Raw genomic sequence first — 20,488 nt, forward strand, 5'->3', positions numbered from 1 at the left:
GTGATGGGACAGACCAGCACGATGTCTGTCCCCAACTGAGGCACAGAAGTGACAGGAGGACTATGGTTTACTCCCCAAACCCACTGGAGAGCTTCAATAACCTCAACTGGAGCACAAGCCAAGTGTGCATTCAGAAGAGAACAGATAAGCACATTGGGGCAGATTCACTGTGGAATATAATGCAGCAAGGAACAAGGATAAATTACCAATATTCATAACCACGTGGAGGAAACTCACAGGTATATGATACTGAGTGAAAGAAGCCAGACACAAAAGAATCCATACTCTGGTTCCATTTCAATGAAGTTTCAAGATAGGTGAACCTAAACTATGAAGGGAAAAACAATGAATAGTCATTGCCCAGTGAGTAATGATGGAGAAGGGGCCGACAGGGAATTCTGGGGGCTGAAAATGACCTATATCTTGATTTGGGTGTTGGCTACAGGAAGTGTGTACATCTGCAAAAGTCCAGTGAACTGTCCATTTAAGATTTATATACTTTAGCACCCATGAATTATATTTCAAACACAAATTAACAAAGTGAAAGTAACATTTGCTTGTGGGTGGGGGAAATGAGCCTTTTTCACTTCTGGTGGGAGCACAAACAGGGAGCACTGATTTGGAGAACTGGCAGTATTTAGTAAGAGTGAGAACGTATCTTCTCCACAAGGGAGGAGAAGTCCCAGAAGTTCCCCTTCTCAACAGCTTCCCTACAGAAACCCTGTCAACAGGTGCTATTATCTCCATGTTACAAAGGGAAACTGAGCCACAACTCACAGGGCTCACCCTCAGCCCCACCTCACAGCTAGTGAGTGTCAGAGTATTTGAACCCAGCATTCAAACTTCCCCCCTTGCACTGTGTTCATAACCACTGCCTTGCAATGTAGTGATGCTTGTTTTGGGGGAATAGTGGAAGCAACCAGCCTGTCCAATGACGGGATATAAATTGTGATACAAACACATTTAGTGAAACCATAACACACTTAGAAAGAACAAGGTTGGGCTACATATATTGGAATAGAAAAATGTTAGCGACGACAGAATAAATGATTCCATCTATATCTAGAGTCAGTGAAGTACAGCCACTGTCTGGCCCACTGCCTGGTTTTGTAAATAAAGTTTTATTGACATACAGCCACCCTCATCTATTGATGTATCACCTGTGACTGTTTTCAAGCTACAATGGTAACGTGGAGTAGTTTAACATAGATGGTCTAGCCAGTAACGCGACAGTATTTACTGTCTGGTCCTTTACAGAAAAATGTTTGGCTGACTTCTGGTGGATGTGAATTAAAAAGCCAAACCAGACTGAAGAATACTAAATATCACATTCACGGATACATGTATACGTGTGCAGAACTGAAGGAATGGACACCCAAGTGGAGGGCCCCCTCCCTGGAGCAGGAGGGAGACAAGTTGGATAGGAACGTGGACCTCAACTGGAATGCTTTCTTTCATTGAAGAAGGGAGGTGGGCAAGCACACCTGTCTGCAGGTGGTTAGATTTCTCCATCTGCAGCCTAGGGATTCCCCCGGAAGCTGCGATGCTCCAGCCCTGTTACTTCCTCTGAGTCTCAATTTACTCACCTATAAAATGGATATTCAAACTTACCTGGAAAGGTTAAGACATAGATCAGATGACCCCTCAAGGTGAGTTAGGTGTGGGCACAGGCACCAAAAATTGGTGATGGTGAGACAGAGGGAAGGAAGAGAGGCATGGGAAGGTGGGTTTAATGCTCTCTCTCCGTCCAGCTCCGGAGGCCAAAAAAGCAGGGACCACTTCTTTCTTCCTCCCTGATGTATCTCAAGAACCTAGATATGCCTGGCACACAGTAGGTGCGCAATACAATTTCTTCCTCACCAGCGACAGGCACTAAGTAAGTAAGGGCCCCCATGAGGGGAGAGGGGAATGCATCCATATGATTTCCATTTGCATCCCTCTCCCATGAACTTTTAAGGGAACTTTGGCTTATGATCCATGAACCTCTTGGGGCACCCGATGATGAAATTCAGTGTGTCCATTAACTGATGGGAAAAACATGCATATCTTTACTTTCACGCACTCTAACTGATATTTGTCACTTCCTTAATTATGAACGAAGGCAACAGCAGGACTTGTGACTTTGTCCCCAATTAAAAACCACAGGTTTTCATATCAAATCACATAGCTGCAGATGGCTCGAAATACAGCTGACACCACGACTATAAGACCACTGTAGCTATTAGCTCTTGTTAGTATAGTGATAAAGGTACATCCCTAGGTGGTGTTTATTTCTTTCAGTATAGACCTATTTTACGAGTACTTTTAAAGTCATTGTCTTACAAGTATTTTTTGTTTTTGTTTTTCAAATTGTGGTAAAACATACTTAACATAAAACTTACCATCTCAACCATTTTTAGGGGCACAGCTCAGTGGCATTAAGTGAACTCATGTTGTTGTGCAACCATCCCCACCATCCATCTCCAACTTCCCATCTTCCCAAACTGACACTCTGTCTCCATTAAACACTCACTCCATTCCCTCCCCCAGCCCCGGGCACCACCATCTACTTCCTGTCTCTATGAATCTGACTCCTCTGGGGACCTCACATAAGGGGAATCACACAGTGTTTGTCTTCTCGTGACTGGCTTATTTCCCTGTCATGTCCTCCAGGCTCATCCATGTGGTAGCAGATGTCAGAATTTCCTTTCCTTTTAAGGCTGAACAATACATAGTCCATCGACTCGATATACCACATTTTGTTTTTCATTCATCCAATAATATATTTTAATAAATGCATTTCAACATATCCTTGTAACCTCCTTGTATTTTGTTTTATTCATCTATCTACAAGTGGTCTTTTGAGAAAAGGCTCCTCTGTTCTCCAGGTTGACAAAAGGGCCCAAAGGCTTTCATAATTTCATAGGCCCCTTCCTCCATTAAAAAATAAATAAAAATTACATCTACAACTGCATTGTTATAAAGACGAATGTCATCCCGGCTGGATTCTACTCATTTTTCTTTTTCTGATTTTAAAAGATATGAAACATTTTCGTGGGCTCCTGAAAGTATAACGGGCGCTGGGTACTGTCTTAACTATGCCCCATGGATATGCCCACTCTGGGTCCAGGACCCCTCTGAATTCTAAAACGTCGTGTTTGCAGCGTCAGGACATGCCATCTTGCTGGCCCTCTTCCAACCGCATGGATTTCCCCAACGCGCCCTGGGTAGCGACGATTCCTCTTCCTCCCAATTTCAGTTGTTTCCCCCACTGTCCCAGCCTTGCCCTAGTTCCTGAACAGCACTGATTACTCATGGAGACGATCTAATTTTAAATTGGTTCCTTTCTCACTAGACTGTGCCCCCCGACTCCCCCTCCCCCAAGGGCAGAGCTCTGTCCCTCCTGTCCCCTGCTGTGGTCCCCAGAGCGCGCACGGGAGGTGCCCACACTCGCTGCCCGCCGAGCGGAGGAGCGTGGCGCCACGCAGGGGGCGCCTCGGGGACTTTCCCGGTCCCGCCGGCAAAGCGTGACCTCACCTTCCTCCTCTCCTCCCCTCCAGGCCGCGGAAGAGGCAGGCCGAGGCCCCGGGGGCGGGTCTGCTCGCCGCCTTCCGCGCTCGCTCCTCCGCGGGCACCGCCGCGAGGCCGTCTGGCCACAGACCCGGACCCGAGGACGCGACAGATTCGGGGGCCGACCTCGGAGTCCAGGTAACCGGGCAGCGCCCCGGGCGGCTGGGGGGGGCGGGGAGCGGCGGGGCGCCAGGCCAGCTGCCGGGGCCGCCCAGCGTTCCGTGCCCCTCTCGGGGCTCCAGCTCCCCGCCCCGGCGACCCAGGTCTTCCCAACACCCACCCCGTTACCTCCCGTACCTCGCATCGCTTTCCTGCACCCCAGATTCCGCTTCAACGTTCCGTATTCCTTCCCAGTCCCCCAGATCTCCCCTAACCTCCCCGATTTCTCCCCAGCCCCGCGCCCCGCAGTTCTCCCTCTTGTTTCTGATTCCTTCCCAAATCGGGGAGCTTTCTGTGCCCCAGGAGCGCCCCCCCCCCCGCCGCCCCTCCCCTCAACCCCTGGCCGGAATTCCCACCTTCCCCAGAGGCCCCTGGGGACCTCTCCCAAGGTAGGAGCGCGCTTCCCTCGGTCTGTCCAGGATCGGCTGAGATCCGGGGGCCTCCGGGAATCGCCAGTGCCCCACCCCCATCCCTTTCCGTGGAGCATGGCGTTGGCACCAGGAGCTGCCCGGTGCTGGCACCGGCACCACTCGGAGCCCAGGTGGCTCCAGGCGATGAGCAGGGTACACCCTTCCCCCCTCTGCCCATTGCTACCCTCTCCCTGTGGTTAAGGCAAGGGCTTAGGGAAGGGGGCATCACGGTGTGCCTCAGCAGGCTGGAGGTCTGGGGTGTGGGTGCAGCAGGCTTCCCAAACTGCCTGAGCCTCTGTTTCCTTCTCTGCTTACGGGGCATTCATTCATTCTTCAACAAACGTTGTATGCCAGGAGACCCTGTTGTATGCCAGGAGACCCTGTTTGGTATGCTGGGCATACAGTAGGGACCATGCCTTCAATGGAGCCCCCATTCAAGACAATAAGCAAAACTTGTGAACGGTTACAGAAGTGTGTGCAAAATGCAGGGGGCAGGCGTCCAGTACCTTCCCCACTGGCTTGGAGGGAAGATTCCTTAGATCCAGGCTTGGGAAGAGACCTGCACATAGTAGGTGCTCAATAAATACTTGTTGAATAAATGCCTCTTCAGTTTCCTATACATTTTTCAGAGGCAGTCTGGCTATGTTTGCTTTCCAGGTCTTGTAACATTTCCTTTTTTTTTTTTTTAATTAGTTTATTGGGGTGACAATGGTTACTAAAGTTACATAATTTCAGGTGTAAAATTCCGTAATACATCATCTATATATCACATTGTGTGTTCACCACCCAGAGTCACTTCTTCCATCATATATTTGACCCTGTTTACCCTCATCTACCACCCCCTTTTCCCTTCCCCTTCCCCTCAGGTAACCACGACACTATTGTCTGTGTCTATGAGTGTTTGTTTCTTTCTTTGTCTTGTTCCTTTGTTGTTTTCAGTTTTATATCCCATATACCAGTGAAATCATATGGTTCTCGACTTTTTCTGACTTATTTCGCTTAGCATAATAATCTCAAGACCACCCATGTTGTCGCAAATGGCACTATTTCATCTTTTCTTACAGCAGAATACTATTCCAAGTAATATTTCTTTATTAGCCAAAAGGAGTGAATTGCGCTCTCCTGTGTGTCAGTCCTGGTGGGAGCAGATTAGTCTTGCTGCGGAGAGAGGATTCAAGCAGGAAACATTCTTTGAGCACTTACTGTGTGCCAGGTGCTGTTCTGTCCAATCGTTGATGTAGTCAGTGAATAAGTATTTATTAAGTACCTACTATGTACGAGTCACCAGAGGTACAGCTGTGAACAGACGAAAATCCCTGTTTTAGTGGTGCTTACTCCAGTAGGAAATAATGCGTATTCAACCAAATAAGCAAATAAAATTGATAGTGTCAGGTGGCAGGAATTTCAAAGGAGAAAAGAAAAAGCAGGGAGTGTAGGGGAATAGAGTTCAGTGTTAAGCAAGGTAGCCAAGGTCTGACCTTGATGAGGAGGTGACATTTGAGCTGAGAGCTGAAGGAAGTGAAGGAGCCAGCTGTTTGCATATCTGGGGGTGTTTTAGGCTGAGGGAACAGCTGGTGCAAAGGCCCTGAGGCAGGATCCAGCACAGAGTGTGTATCTAGGAAAGTGGTGTTTAAGGAACTGTGGCTGGATCAGAGGGAATGAGGGGGAAAATGGCAGGAGGTGAGGGCTGGGAGGTGGTGGGAGCACAGGGAAGACTTGATCAAAGGAATCATGCCTAAAACAACCCTTGATTATTCCCTCCCCACCCCAAACCAGCTCCTCCCACATCATCCCAGTCTCAGGCATTCATGCCAAAAGCCCAAGTGTCCTCCTTGCCTTCTCCTGCTCCCTTCGTCTCCAAAGTATCCACAGATCCAACCATTTCCATCCTTCGAGATCACCCAACTGGTCCAGCCCCCATCATTGCCTGAACCAGGGTCACCTCCACCTTGGTCCCCAGCTCCCGTGCTCCAGTCCTTGCCCTCAACAATCTATACTCCCTGCAGTAGTCTCTCTGGCCTGTGAGCCCCAGTCAGGTCCCGCCCCTCCCCTGCCCACAGCCCTTCAGGGCTCCCACCTCCCTCTGGGTAGAAGCCCAAATCCTCCCTACAACCCACAAAGCCCTGCACGACCTGCTCAGTCACCTCCCTGCCCTCCCCTCTTCCCTCTCTCCCAGTCTCTCACTCTGCTCCAGCCACAAGGTAGCTCCTTTCTGTTCTTCCAGCACACCAGACACGGTCCTGCCTCAGGGCATTTGCACATGCTGTTTTCTCTGAGTTATGTATAATATGTTACATAAAATATATAATTCATACCGTCTACTTTGTCAGCTCCAAGAGGGAAGAATCTATTAGTGTTTTTCTTCTTTCTGTCCTGGTATGTTCAATGGTGCCCATTACATGACAGAGCTGAAAAATTACTTCTTGAATGAATACTATGTATAAATCCTTTCCTTTTCCTCACACAATTCATGTATTTATTATGTAACAAGGTTTAGAGGTTTTCCTCCATGGATGGCACACTGGCCCACTTTTGTTTTTAAGCTCACAAGGTCTCTTAAAAGTATTTCAGTTGATCGCCAACTTGGCAAAACATAGCAGCTTCCTGAAAATCTGTATTTCTGGCTTCTCTTCAAATATTAGCAAATATGGTTCCGCTGAGCCGGTTTTTTTTTCACAGCAACACCCACAAGTCAAGACCACTGCATTCGGATAGGTCCAAGGTGATCTTGTTGTTGAGGCCCCCTCACTTGGGGTAAAAGCCCAAGTCCCCCCGAGGCCCACATGGCCCTGCACTACCTGTCCCCCTCCTCTCACTGCTTTTCTCTCTTCCCTCTCTCCCCCTCATTTGCTCTGCCCCAGCCACACGGGCCTCTCGCTTTTCCTCCAACACACCTGGCCCCAGGACCTTTGCATGGGCCCTTCCCTCTGCCTGGAACTCTCTTCCCTCAGATGACCCCATGGGTCACTCTGTCCCCATTGTTATGTCTTGTTGCAGTCTCTCTTCTCATTGAGGCCTTCCTCAGCCACTCACGGTGTGGAAAATTGCAAACACTCACCCCCGATTCTGGGTGTTCATGACCCTGCTTCTCCCCATTACAGCGGACATACTGAGAGTTTCCCTCATTTATTTGTTGTTGTCTGTGCCCTGCACTAGGAAGTCAGCTCCATCGTCTGGGCTTCTGCCCTCTCTTGATTAGCATTTCATCATGTCAGGCTGCTTCCATTTTTGACACAGCCAGACAGCCACTGACCTCCTTATATCCTTCCGCACGAACCCCCTGCCCCCCACGCCACATGTTTCGACTCCTGTCGTCTGCTCAGTCACACCCTGTTGCTTAACACCAGCCCCCAGCGCCCCCCCCCGCCCCCCCACCATGCTCTCTCTGCCCTGTGTCTGACTTTCCTGGAATCACCGACCTTGCACCTGGAGCCCCAGGGGACCACACGACTTCTGCTCAAAATGAAATTGTTAAAAATCCTGAATCATTTATACAATGAAGTCTGTGATTTATCAGCAAAGGGGGGTGGATCAGCGAATCAGCTCTTGGTCTAGACCGGGGTCCCTCCACCTCAGCACCAGCAACATTTGGGACGGGATCATCGTCTGTGGGGGGCACTGTGGCATGTTGAGCAGCGTCCCAGGCCCCACCCACTGAATGCCAGGGGCACTTTTCCCTGCAGTCACGACAACCAAAAATGTTCCCAGATGTTACCCAGTGTTCCCCGGGGGGACAGAGTTGTTTCCAGTTGAGAAGCACTGCTCTAGGCTAGAAGGTCTCACCACAGGTGGGTACTAGAATGGAACAGTCAGTGTGTTTCATAACCTAATATCAAGAGTGACGCCCCATCACTTCTGCTATATTCTGTCACTCACTGAGGTCAACTCTGGCACAAAGTTGGAAGAACTCCCCGAGGCTGTGAATGCCGGGGTCTGGGGATCATTGGGTCATCGAGGAGGCTCACTACTTCCCTTTCAAACATGTATTGAGCACCTACTGACTTCCAGTCAATGGACTCAGAACTTCCATACGTGAACACAACTCAGTTCCCTGAAACAATCCCCAAAGGGGGCTTATTATTATCCGAAAAGGCAGTGTAGTCTTGTGGTGAGGCACACAACCTCTGGCACCAGACTGCTTGGGTTCAAATCCCAACTCAGTCACTCATTGGTTGTGTGACTTTGGGCAAAAGTAACTTCACCTTTCTGATTCACTTTCTTTGTCTGCAAATGTTGTCACCTCCTGGGTGACACCAGGCAAACAAATGTTGGCTGCTGTCCTCGTGCAGAGGAGGAAACAGAGGTCGGGGGAGGTGACACATCTTGCCCAAGGTCCCTGTTATATGATAGGTCACGGTGACCTTAGAAGGCAGGCAGGTAGGGGTGTCTGGGATGCCTCCCAGGGCTGCCCCCTTTCTGGTGGTAACGGTGTGTTCCTGCTTTCCGCAGGTGTGCTCCGGTAGTCCTCATGAGACCCGGTGCAGTGAGTGGGTAGGGGACACCGCGTGTGCAGGAAGGCAGCTGGTGTGGAACATGCCTCCACCAGCCAGCGCTTGTCCCACCTCTGTCGGAGGCCACACCCACCTGTGCCCATGGCCTGCGTGGACCTGTCTCTCTCCAGCGCCTTTGACATTCTAGGTGCGGCCAGCCAGGACAAGCTCCTGTATCTTAAGCACAAGCTGAAGACCCTGCGCCCGGGCTGCCGGGGCGCAGATCTCCTACATGTCATGGTGCTTCTGACGCTGGGCCAGGAGACCGAGGCCAGGATCTCCCTGGAGGCCCTGAAGGCAGATGCAGTGGCCCGGCTTGTGGCCCGCCAGTGGGCCGGCATGGACAGCAGTGCCAATGCCCCGGAGGAGACCCCAGACGTGTCCTGGACTGTTGCCCGGGTGTTCCACCTGCTTGCCGAGGAGAAGCTGTGCCCCGCCCCAATGCGGGATGTAGCGTACCGGGCGGCCCTTCAGGCTTTCCGCTCGAGGGAGGACCCCCAGCTTGGGGAGCTCCAAGAGGAGGCCCGGGACCGGTGCGGGTGGGACATCGTTGGCGACCCAGGGGCCTTCCAGCCCCTCCACTCTGATCTGGGCTGCCTCCCGCCCTCCTCTGGGACCCACAGCCTTCCTCAGCCCATTGAGGCCCCTTTGGGCTGGAGCAGAGGGTGCTCCCTGAGATCCACCGGCAGCCCAGCTTCCCTGGCCAGCAACTTGGAAATTAGCCAGTCGCCCACCATGGCGCTCCTCAGCCTGCAACGCAGCGCCCATGGGCCCAGCAGGCTGTGTGATGAGCCCCCGGCCAGCCCAGTGCCTGAGCCTGTCCCCAAGGGCGGCCAGGAGCCGGAGGAGATGAGCTGGCCGCCATCGGGGGAGATGGCTGACACCCCAGTGCCACCAAACAGCCCAGGTCCCAGGCTTCCTGAGGTGGCCCTAGATGCAAGCCCTGCTGGCCTGTCAGAAGCTCCAGACACCGGCAGCCACTATCCAGTGGAATGCACAGAAGTGTCACCAGCCCCCAAATCTCTGCCCTCGCCCTCCAGAAGTCCCTGCCCTGGCAAGGACCAGATGCCACTACAACCTCCCACAGAAGACATCACTTCCTCGACAGCCCCGCCATGCCCACCGGCTCCCTTGGCCCCGAAGACGTCCCCTTCCAGTCCTCCTCCACCGCCCCCGTCTTCGGCTGCCTCGGCCTCCTCGAGCCCGTGTCCCCCTCCTCCCATGTCAGACTCACTGGAGCAGAAATTCTATAACTTTGTGGTGCTGCACGCTAAGGAGGACGAGCACATTGCCCTGCGTGTCCGGGAGAAGCTCGAAGCCCTGGGAGTGCCCGATGGAGCCACCTTCTGCGAGGATTTCCAGGTGCCCGGGCGCGGTGAGCTGCGCTGCCTGCAGGACGCCATAGACCACTCGGCCTTCACCATCGTGCTGCTCACGGCCAACTCCGACTGTCGCCTAAGCCTGCACCAAGTGAACCAGTCGCTGATGCAGAGCCTCACGCAGCACGGACGGCAAGACTGCGTGGTCCCTTTCCTGCCCCTGGAGAGCTCGCTGGCTCAGCTCAGCCCCGACGCGTGCAGCCTGCTCAGCAGCCTGGTGTGGCTGGACGAGCACTCCCCGATCTTCGCCAGGAAGGTGGCCAACACTTTCAAGCCCCGGACACTGCGGGCCTACAAGGCCAACTGGAGGAAGGAACAGGACGCTCGGGCCCTTCGGGACCAGCGCCAACAGCTGGAGGCTGAGCGGCAGCAGGCGGCCGCGTGGAGTGCCGCGTACTCAGCCTACGTCCAGAGCTGCTTGTCCTGGCAGGAGCAGATGGAGAACCTCCAGGCAGCTTTCAGGAGCCACATGACCCTTGGGGCTCAGGTGCCTTATGGGGGCCAAAGGCCCCCGAGAGCCCAGCCACCCTTTCCTACCTGGCCTGGCCATCAGCCACTGCACCAGCCTCCATGGCTGGCTGGCAGCCACCCAGCGGCCTTCCCGCAGCCATCGGCCTTCCCGCAGGTCTCACCTGTGACCCCTCAGAGCCCTGGGCTGCAGCCCCTCATTATCCACCATGCACAAATGGTGCAGCTGGGGCTCAACAACCATATGTGGAACCAGAGAGGGACCCAGGCGCCTGAGGACAAGACACAGGAAGCAGAATGACCAAATGATGCAGCCTGATGACCTTGACCTCAGACCCCCTTTGCTTTGGGCCTTGGAGAGCCCCCATCTCCAAGGGAAGCAGTAGAACATGGGGTCACCTGTTATTTTCAGGGCATGGCTGGGGACACCTTCATGTCTTTGGAAATCATGCAAAATGGGCCCCAATGACTGTCCAGTCCTCAGGGAGGCCAGAATTGGACGTGGTATTTACAATCTCTCTCACTCTCCCTGGATGGTGATGGTGGGGAATGGGCTGGGGGATATTAGTATGGTATTTTAATTATAATAAATATTTATTGAATGCTTCTTTAATGCCGTTCTCCTCTCGCAGACCTCTGCTTAGCAATTTGTTAAGATAAAAATGTGGCTGCTATTCCCAAAAAGGGGAACTGGAAGGGACAAGCTCTTGTCTCCCGTTGAATAGCATGAACCAGAAGTTGCACTCATTCATTGGCCAGAACATAGTCACATAGCTCCTCTCCAGCCCCAAGGGAAACTGGGAAATGTAGTCTTCCAGTGGGCCATTTGCTTTGCTAAGAGTGGTTCAGATACCAGAGGAAGTGGAGAGAAAACACACGGGGGGTGGGGAGGTGGGGGGACGGTGAGTGGGGCGGGTCTGCCTTGATGCCTTTTGGGGCAAGTGTCTTCACCTCTCTGAGCCTCTGCTTTCTCATCTGAGCAGTGGGTTTATGATTCCAGTGTGTCAAGGTCATCAGCAGATCTTACAGGATAACACTGAAACACCAGGGGCAGTGTAAGGGCTCATTAACCGAGTGTGCCCAGCAGGGAGGGGATTCATCTTTTTTTTGAATAGAAGAATAGAATTAATGTTTGTTGAGCACTCACCACTTATCAATTCTGGAGGCTTTAAATATCTAAACTTATTTTAATCTCCCAAAATGTGTCCCCCCTCCAGGTAGAAGCTTCTATGGTTGGACACATTGTATAGATGGGGAAAACTGAGGCCCAAAGAGGTGACTTCTGGTCCTGAAAGTCACAGGGATCGGAAGTGGGAGATTACAATTGAAGAAGCCAAACTTCCAAGGGAGGAAATGACAGAAGGCCCAAAAAGGGTGAATTTGGCCAGGCCAAGCCAAATAACTGTAGGCCCCCTCCAACTAACAGCCAGACTTGAACACTGACTTTGCATGCCCTTTGCTCCAGTGCCTGCTGCCCAAAAGGCGGGCCTGGTGTGAGTCACCCAGGCTATTACTCACTTGCTATTTTAGTGGCTGACTCAGATTTTGTCAAGGCTCTGCTCAGCCTCCCAGGTACAATAAAGTGAATGAAACCTGGGGAGGAAAGCCTGAGATTAGGTTCCAGCCATGCTGAAGTTAAACCTGAGATTAGATTCCGCCATGGGGTGGGGTAGGGTAGGGTCCTAGACACAGAGGGTTTCGGTGACAAGAGCCAGCTGCAAATAACTGGACGGTGGCAGTAAACAGGCCATTTGCTCATCTGACCAACATTTATTGAATCCTGGCAGTGTGCTAGGATTTTCCTAGGCACTGGGGTACAGTAGGGGTTGTTGTCATTGTCCCTTACTTTCTTTGCAGTTGGAGGTGAGGAGAGGGAGCAGTGAATGAGTCATCAAATGAGGAAGCAAGATAATTACAGAAAGTGAAGAGACTTTGGAAGAAATCAACAGGGCGAGGTGATGGGAGTGTCTCAGGAGGGAGAACTTTGGCCCAGGTGCCAAGGAGGTGTGGTGTTGGAGCCAAGACCTGGAAGAAGAGAAGGAGCTGGCTATGGAAAGAATTGGGTGTGATGGGGTGGGGACGATCTAGGCAGGGGAAACAGCCAGTGCAAAGGTCCTGGGGTAAGATCACGTTTAGCCTATTGGAGGAACAGCTCCTCCTATGCAGCTGGAAGGGAGTGAGGGAGGACTTGAGGGCAGGGAGAGCACAGGGCAGGGGACAGGCCTTGTGGGCCACATGGAGGACTTGGGCTTCCCCACCCACCCACCCAAGATGGTGGGAGCCCCGCAGGGCTGGCTGGAGGCAGAGAAGGGATGTGACCTGACTCAGGTGCTCATGGGCGCCGTCTGGTGGCTGATGTGGGGAAGACAGACGGGTTTGGGTGGGAGCTAAGCGACTAGGACAGACTAGCTTATGTCATCCTCCCAACAGCCCCAGGAGCTGGAGACTATCATTGTCCTCAGTTTACAGATGAGAAAACAGGCCCAGGGAGGTGAAGTCCTTTAGCCAGGGTCACACCGCACGCAAGTAGCCCTCAGGGGCAGGAGAAGGAGCCAGGCTTCGCTGTACTGGATTCTAGCCCATGAGGGGACTGAGCAACCTGTTAATTCATTGCCTCAAGTTTTAAATTCTTTGAACTATTCTTGTTCGTTTCATTATTTGTTAATTCCTGGTTTCTCCACCACACCCTGCCCACCCTGCGAGGATCGGGCAGATCTGCCTTGGTCACTGTGGAGTTTTCAGAAGCTCGTCCTGGGCATAGCACACAGTAAGTGCTTGGTAATTTAATCTTTTTGATAGACAATTACTGCGTACCTGCTCTTTACGAGCCTGTGGCCGGCTCTGGAGACACAGACCTGTTCCCTGCCCCCATGGAGTTCGCTGGGCAGTGACTGGGGAGAATGTGGATGCATCGATCCAGGTACCCAACCCACATTTATTGAGCTTCTACTGTGTACAGGCCCTGTAGGCACCGTGATGACCGAGTGGCACCCCCGGAGGGGACCCAGGACAACCCCATTCTGTCCTCTCGAAGTGCATGGTCCAATGCCAAAGACAGGGACAGTAATGAGGTGACCAGGGCTATGACGGGGAACTGTAGGAGGCTGCTGGAGCCCAAAGGAGATGCTTGGCCAGCCTGCAAGGAAGAAGTAAGCTGAGACCTGAGCAATGAGCCATGGGCTGTGAAAAGTGTTCCTGGGGGTGGTCAGCGCATGGCAAAAGCCTGCAGAAGAGACTGCATAGGATAGGACAACTCCATCCTGGGCGGGGGACAATTTCCTCGAGTTGAGGGCTCAGCCACAATTCCTGTTGCCCCAGCGCCCCCTGGTGGCCACAACCAGCTCCGAAGCCAGCCCGCGCCACGTGCCCACGTGGGCCTGGGTGTTTCCTGGGGAAGTCCCATGTCCCCTCTGGGTCAAACAGCTTCAAGATAAACTGTGAAATGTGAATAAATAACAGATGATTTCTTTTCGGAGGTCAATAGCTGTGTTCCTGCTTTCTGAGATAGTTATTTTACAAATGGTCTCCCACCCTCTGGGCTCAGAGAGGGTATCGCTTTGCCCCATGTCACATACATAGCACGTGCGCGGCTGCGTCTACGGCTGCGGCTGCGGCCTGGCTTGGGCAGAACCGGTCCGCGGTGCGTAGTGGGGGCTGCGTTTGAATCTCACAAATCTACATCTCTAGCGCAATCTGATTGTCTCACTGCATGGCGACCCACGGAGGAGGTGACACCTTCCCCCACCCCCCATCTTCCCCAACTGCCAATGTGGCACTGCACACAACCACACAATTGATAGATGCATATTTAAAATTATTTTCTGTTCAACAGGGAATACATTTCCATGGTTCAAAATTCAAACGTAACCAAAGAGGAACTGGGGTAAAGTTGCCCTCCCTTCCCAGTCCCCAGTCACCCAATTCTCATCCCCAGAGACTCTAGTAGGACTGATTTGTATCCCGTCCCTGCCCGCGACCCCCACAGTGTTCTTCCTGCAGTAGCCAGAGGGCGCATGTGAGCGCCCAAATCAGCTCCTGCCCCTCCGGCCTACAGCCCTCCAGGACTCCCACCTCCCTCCGGATAAAAGCCCAAGTCCTCCCCACAACTTACATGTCCCCTCCTTACCCTCTCCTCCTCCCTCTCTCCCCCCTCATTCATTCTGCTCCAGCCACACGGACCTTCTCTCTGATCCTCCAACACACCAGGCCTGCTTGTGCCCCAGGGCCTTTGCACAGGCTGTTCCCTCTGCTCGGAATGCCCTTCCGCCACACACCTACACAGCTCCCTTTTCGAGATCTTTGCTTAAATGTCATCCTCTCAATGGGGGCTTCTCTGAACACCCCATTTAAAATTAATTTACAACACATCCACCAGATCACCCCAACTCTTCTATTTTTCCATAACACTAAGGATTTTTGGACAAAATAAGTCAATTATTCATTGCGTACATTGTCGTCCACCTTCTGCATGAGAATGTGCATTTTGACTGTTGACTTAACTGCTGGATCCCAGTGCCTGGCACATAGCAGGCACTCAATAAATGAATTCGAATTACTGCTTAAGTCTGTTTTTATCTGTAAAACAGCCCCTTGATGCCATATTCCTTTCCTGCGTGTTGGCAGGCAGTTCATTCATTCCAACATCCATCCATCCATCCATCCATCCATCCATTGAACAGTATATATTGAGCACTTACTGTGTGCCAGGGATCGTTTCAGATTTGGGGAACACACTGTTGACTAAAGCAAACTCTGTTCCTGCCCTCCTGGGGCTCACAGCTCTGTGGTGGAGACAAACACAAGATTAGGTGGTTAAAATCTGGGTGGTCCCAGGTGTGAGGGAGGAAGCAGAGGGTGCTGGGGGTGGTATCAGGGAGGCTTCCTGGAGGAGGCACTCCAGGGAGGAAAGGGTACTCCAGGTGGAAGGTACAACCCAGGCAAAGACCCCGTGGTAGGAGGGAGCTTGGCGTCCCCGAAGGGTGGAGAGCAGCCAGTGCTGCTGTTGACCGGTGTCCCCCTGGCCTGGAGAACAAGATTTCTTTTATTTGTGGAGACCCTGGTGCTGCTGCGATGAGCATTCAGCGCCACCAGGGGGCGCTGCTGGACAGTGTTTCCAGCCAAGAGAGCCCCTGGGACAGGGACCCCCAGAGTGCCAAGTTCCAAGCCATGCCAACAAACCCTCTCTCCCCACTTACAGCCTCCATAAATGACAGCGGCCATATAAATCTCCCCATTAACTGAGAAGGCAGACACATGCCGTAGGTCACAAAACAAATTCTACCGCTGCTGCCCAGCCTACATAGCACCTCCTCCCATACAGTGCCCCTGGGTGGGGATCTTTTATTTTTAACCTGGTCAGTGGACACAGCCTTTTTATAGCCCTGGGAGGCGCCCTGGGTTTCCAATTGCCAAGGGAAATTAAAAAAAAAAACACACAACTTTTCTTCCCAAGAAAAGGAGCTGCTTGAGCCCTCTCAGGGGTCCTGGCCCAATCTTCTCTCTTCCCCAAGGCTCACCTGGGGTCCCTCCGACCCCTCACCCGGCTCTGTGCCCATCCCTGTCCTGTAAACCCCGTCGCCCTTCTCTGATGGCACCCGGGCACTGGAGGCCATCAGGCTGGAGGCTGGAGGGGCTGTGGTGTGCCAGACCCTATCTTTTGCTGGGTCTCAGAGTCCCCTCTTAGCACATGGGGTTGTGACGCTCTGTCACATCCTCCCACCAATTCCTGAATTGTGCTCACCTGGCTACCATCCTCATGCTCTTCGCCGGCCATCTGCCCTCTTAATAATCTCTATTCCTTGAGTCATTTGGTAATTTTTTTTTTTTAAGATTTTATTGGGGAAGGGGAACAGGACTTTATTGGGAACAGTGTGTACTTCCAGGCCTTTTTTCCAACTCAAGTTGTTGTCCTTTCAGTCTTAGTTGTGGAGGGTGCAGCTCAGCTCCAGGTCCAGTTGCCGTTGCTAGTTGCAGGGGGCGCAGCCCACCATCCCTTGTGGGAGTCGAGGACTTTAACTGGCAACCTTGTGGTTGAGAGCCCACTCGCCCATGTGGGAATCGAACCGGCAGCCTTCGGAGTTAGGAGCATGGAGCTCTAACTGCCTGAGCCACTGGGCCGGCCCTGATAATTTTTTTAAGCAGACTTTAAAATTAATTTTTTTTTCCCTCTTGGAATTCGATAGCGGTGATGGTTACACAATAGACATTGCAACTATACTAAAAGCCACTGACTGTACACTTTACAATGGTGAATCTTACCTCAGTGGGGAAAAATGTGTATAAAATATGAACTCGTCTTTGTTTTTAAAACTTGGATCATTTGCAGTATTAACATCTGTGAACTCACATGTTGGGGTGGGCTAGCTACGCTTTGTTCTTTAGGACACATTCAAATAAATACATGGTTATTTAAAAATTTTAGTTCGTCCATGTATTCTATGTACAAATGTGCATGCAGATAGTAGGTGCCCTATTATGTGCTAGGACATTTGCATGGGTCAACTCATCTAAACCATACGCTGCTGAAGCAGCCGTTACCGTTACCCCATTTTACAGATGAGGAGACTGAGGCTTACGGAGGGGAAGTACTCTTCCCAAAGTCAGGTGGCCGGGGCCCTAACCACTACTCTGCACTGCCCAATGAACATGTTCGTTCTCTGAAAGAGGAAACTGGACTAAATCAGTTGGTGGCCTGAGGACTGAATCCAGACACCTCCCCACCCCCAAACTGTGTTTCATTCTATTTAAACTTTTAAAAGAACAGCTTTTTCTTTTAGTAAGACAATATTTATTTTGGTAAATAAGTACAAAAATGAAGCTGGATTTGGCACACAGGCCGTAGTTTGCAGACTCCTGCCTTAGACCATCGATTCTCTATTTTTTCTCTTCTAAATGTTGAAAGCTATGCATTTCTCTCGAGCACTGCTTTACCTGCATTCTACACATTTTCATATGTTGTTTTATGCTCAATTCAAAATATTTTCTAGTTTTGTGATCTCTTCTTTGGCTGAAGCTTGGTCACAGATGCCCCCTGCCTGTTCCCTGCCAGCCCCGGATGCCATCTGAATTTGAGGTCCTTTGGAAGTCAGTGCTAAGCTGCTTCAGCAACCAAAGGGCCTACCTTCCCTGGGACTGAGAGTCAACAAAGACTAATTGAGCGTCTACTATGAGCCACACATTTTCCTGGGCACGGCGTATAGTCGTGAATCAGGCCCCAGGGCCCCCTCGAGTCCAGAACTCGGCTCCATTTCTCCCCAGCCCATTAAACGGCCTCACCACCCACCCACCTACGGGCTCTGGCTCCAAACCTGCTCTTGGTCCCCATTCCCCAACCCAGATCAACAGCTCGTGCCAGCCCAACTCCAAAGCAGATCAGGAATGTCTGCTTCTCCACCTGTGCCCCCTCCCCTCCAGCGCTCACCTGCACAGCCTGTCCCCGCCCCCTCCGTCTCTAATCGCTTCCTCCAGCCTCAGCCAGGTTGACCTCAAAGCTTAAACCAGGTCACTCCTCTTCTTGGCTTGAAACTGCCACAGCTGCCCACCTCCCTAAGGATAAAACCCAGGGCGGCTAGTTGGCTCAGTTGGTTAGATAGCACTGCTCCTAACACCAAGGTTGCCAGTTCGATCCCTGCATGGGCCACTTTGAGCTGCACCCTCCTTAAAAAAAAAAAAAAACACAAAAAACAGGAAGGATAAAACCCAAACAGCTCACTAGGGCCTAGTCCCCCTCCTGCTCCTGCTCACCTTTACTCACTTTGATCTGGCCACACAGGCCTCCTCGCTCTTAGGAGGAGCCACATGAGTTCACTTATTCATTCAACAAACACTTCAGAGAACTACTGTGTGTCAGGCCTTCTTTCAGGCACTGGGCACATGGCAGAGAATGAGCTTGTGTAGTTGACATTCCAGGGAAGGGACACCATGAACAAAAGAAGCCATAAAGATAATTGTAGAGGTGAAGGTTATAAAGGTTAAGAAAGACACAAGGGAGATGTGGTGTAGGACCACTGGGCCTGTGCTTTGGATGATCTGGGAAGGCTTCACAGAGGAGGTGGCATTTTATCAAGCTCATTGCCCCATGAGTTTTTAGTAGAGGACATCAGGGCAGGGGGAGGGGGTTGCACTGGGAATCTCAAATGTCTTCTTCAGTGCCTAGGTTCACTGTCTCTTCTGTGACCTATGAGAAACACAGGTGCCGGGGTCAGGGAGGGAACACTTCCCCTGCCCTGCAGGAGGGGTGGCACTGCCCGCATTTAGGCTGGGTCTTGCCAACATCTGTTGCAGCAAACAGTGGCACCACCCTCTTTGCCCAGTCCTAACAGTCTTCCACAGGAGTCCACGCCCCCAGACATCCTTTCTCCGGGGACGTGGTAAGGGCCTCGCTGAGCCAGCAGTGCCAGGGGCTGGTCGTGTCACCTTTCTGGCCTGTGATGTGACTCGGAGCTGTGCTATCTTTAACCTTGGGCCAGGACACTCCACTCATCTCCCTGTAAACACTGCTCAGATGACAGTGCTGGAATCCCGTGGGGCAGCAGGCTCTGCAAGGCCAAGCCATCAGGGCCTGCTCCGTGCCCTCTGCTGCGGCCCCACGTAGTCCCAGGAGGAAGGCACTCCGGGAGGCGAGGCATTTATCCGTGAGCCCACTCACTCACAGGTGCTGAGGACACGGCAGGGACCAAGGTGGCTCTCACAGGGCTCTGGAAGGTCTGAAAAAGGCAGTAAGCAAGTATATAAGCAAAGGAGAACTTCAGGCCCTGATTCAGTTCCGTGGAGGCAGGAAGTGGGGTGGGAAGCGACAGCGAGTGGGGCAGTGGATCTCACGGGTGGGGTGGCTGAGCGAGCTCGGGCAAGCCCCCTCCCGTCTGTGGGCCATCATCCTGGCTGTCCTTGGGCAGGCCAGCTGGCCTCTGAGCTTGTTTCTTCACTGATAAATGGCAGGCAATGGCATCTGTCCCCCGTTTTACAGTAACCCCAATTACACTTGGAGTACAGATGTTTGGGGAGGTGGGCTCTTCCACTCCCTACTCCTGGGCTACTGGTTGGTCCAACTCGAAGGCACCCCAGGACTTGGGCTGACAGAAAGATGCCTTCCGTTCTGCTGGCTGCCGCCGTCTGGGGCCCTGCAGGACCAGGTCCTGCCTACGCGTTTTGAGCCTATGACACAACCTCCCCTGAAACCTGCCTGCGTTATTTCAGAGTGACTTCCACTGCAGTCTGAGGCCAACATCATGATTCTCTGGTCTGAGCTTGTAAAGCAAGCAGTTGGCACAGATCAGTTTTCTTCTTTGGTGAGCCTCATAAAACCTAATAGCCTTAGTTTCCCCCACCTGCACAGTGGGAATGATGACACCTACTGGACAGGGCTGTGGTGAGCAGTTAATGAGGTGGCCCACTTCCACACTTAGAAGGGGGCCGGCATATAGTCAGGACTCAGGAATTGCTTTTGCTAGTATTGTGTTTGCAGGGAGGGCATGTATCTGAGAGCATCTGCCGATTTGAAACCCACTCCTTTAAGGCAAGGTTACATTCACACTGTAGCTGAGTGGGTATTAGCTGTTCACGAGTTGTTGGGTTCCCAGTGAAGCCAGAAGACGGAGAACCCTCCAGCCCAATGTGCTACTGGAGGTGAAATGTCACCATGGCATGGCCTTCCCCATTGCCATGAGGTGAGAACGTGGGGAGATCACCCTGGGGAATAATGGCTCAATCTGTACCCCTGAGGGGACCGGGAACATGCCAGGCAGACAGGACTTTCAGGAAGATCAAGCCATCCTCTTTTCTGTGGCAACCCTACCGTCATGCGGGGGCTTGAACTAAGTCAGTGGTTTTCACTTTTTCTTTTTAAGCAGTGACATGCTATTTCTGAATGAAACCTTACACAGAACCCCAGCACATAAACTCCTCCAGCTGGAGATGGTGGCCCGAGGGCTGGTTCTTTATGTGGGCTGGCACCATGGCCTTTTACTCTTAGTGGCACCCTCTTCCCGCCTTCTCCCTGGCCTCCCCCGCAAGAAACTGTCAGGCGGTTGTCTTG

General features: G+C 52.2%; 1 protein-coding gene across 1 annotated transcript; it reads left to right on the top strand.

Moving 5' to 3' along the window:
* The first annotated feature begins 3,537 nt into the window (after positions 1–3,537).
* TICAM1 (TIR domain containing adaptor molecule 1) lies at positions 3,538–11,066 on the top strand. The gene is made up of 2 exons (XM_081076113.1): positions 3,538–3,687; positions 8,568–11,066. The coding sequence occupies exon 2, from the start codon at positions 8,711–8,713 to the stop codon at positions 10,754–10,756; it is 2,046 nt and encodes a 681-aa protein (XP_080932239.1). The 5' UTR covers positions 3,538–3,687; positions 8,568–8,710; the 3' UTR covers positions 10,757–11,066.
* Positions 11,067–20,488: the final 9,422 nt, after the last annotated feature.

The sequence above is a fragment of the Rhinolophus hipposideros genome (genome assembly GCF_964194185.1).
Source record: "Rhinolophus hipposideros genome assembly, chromosome: 16".
In the NCBI taxonomy this organism is placed as follows: Eukaryota; Metazoa; Chordata; class Mammalia; order Chiroptera; family Rhinolophidae; genus Rhinolophus; species Rhinolophus hipposideros.

What these genes read in the sequence shown, in the direction of transcription:
- TICAM1 (XM_081076113.1), top strand. Translation starts at nt 8,711, where the DNA reads ATGGCCTGCGTGGACCTGTCTCTCTCCAGCGCCTTTGACATTCTAGGT.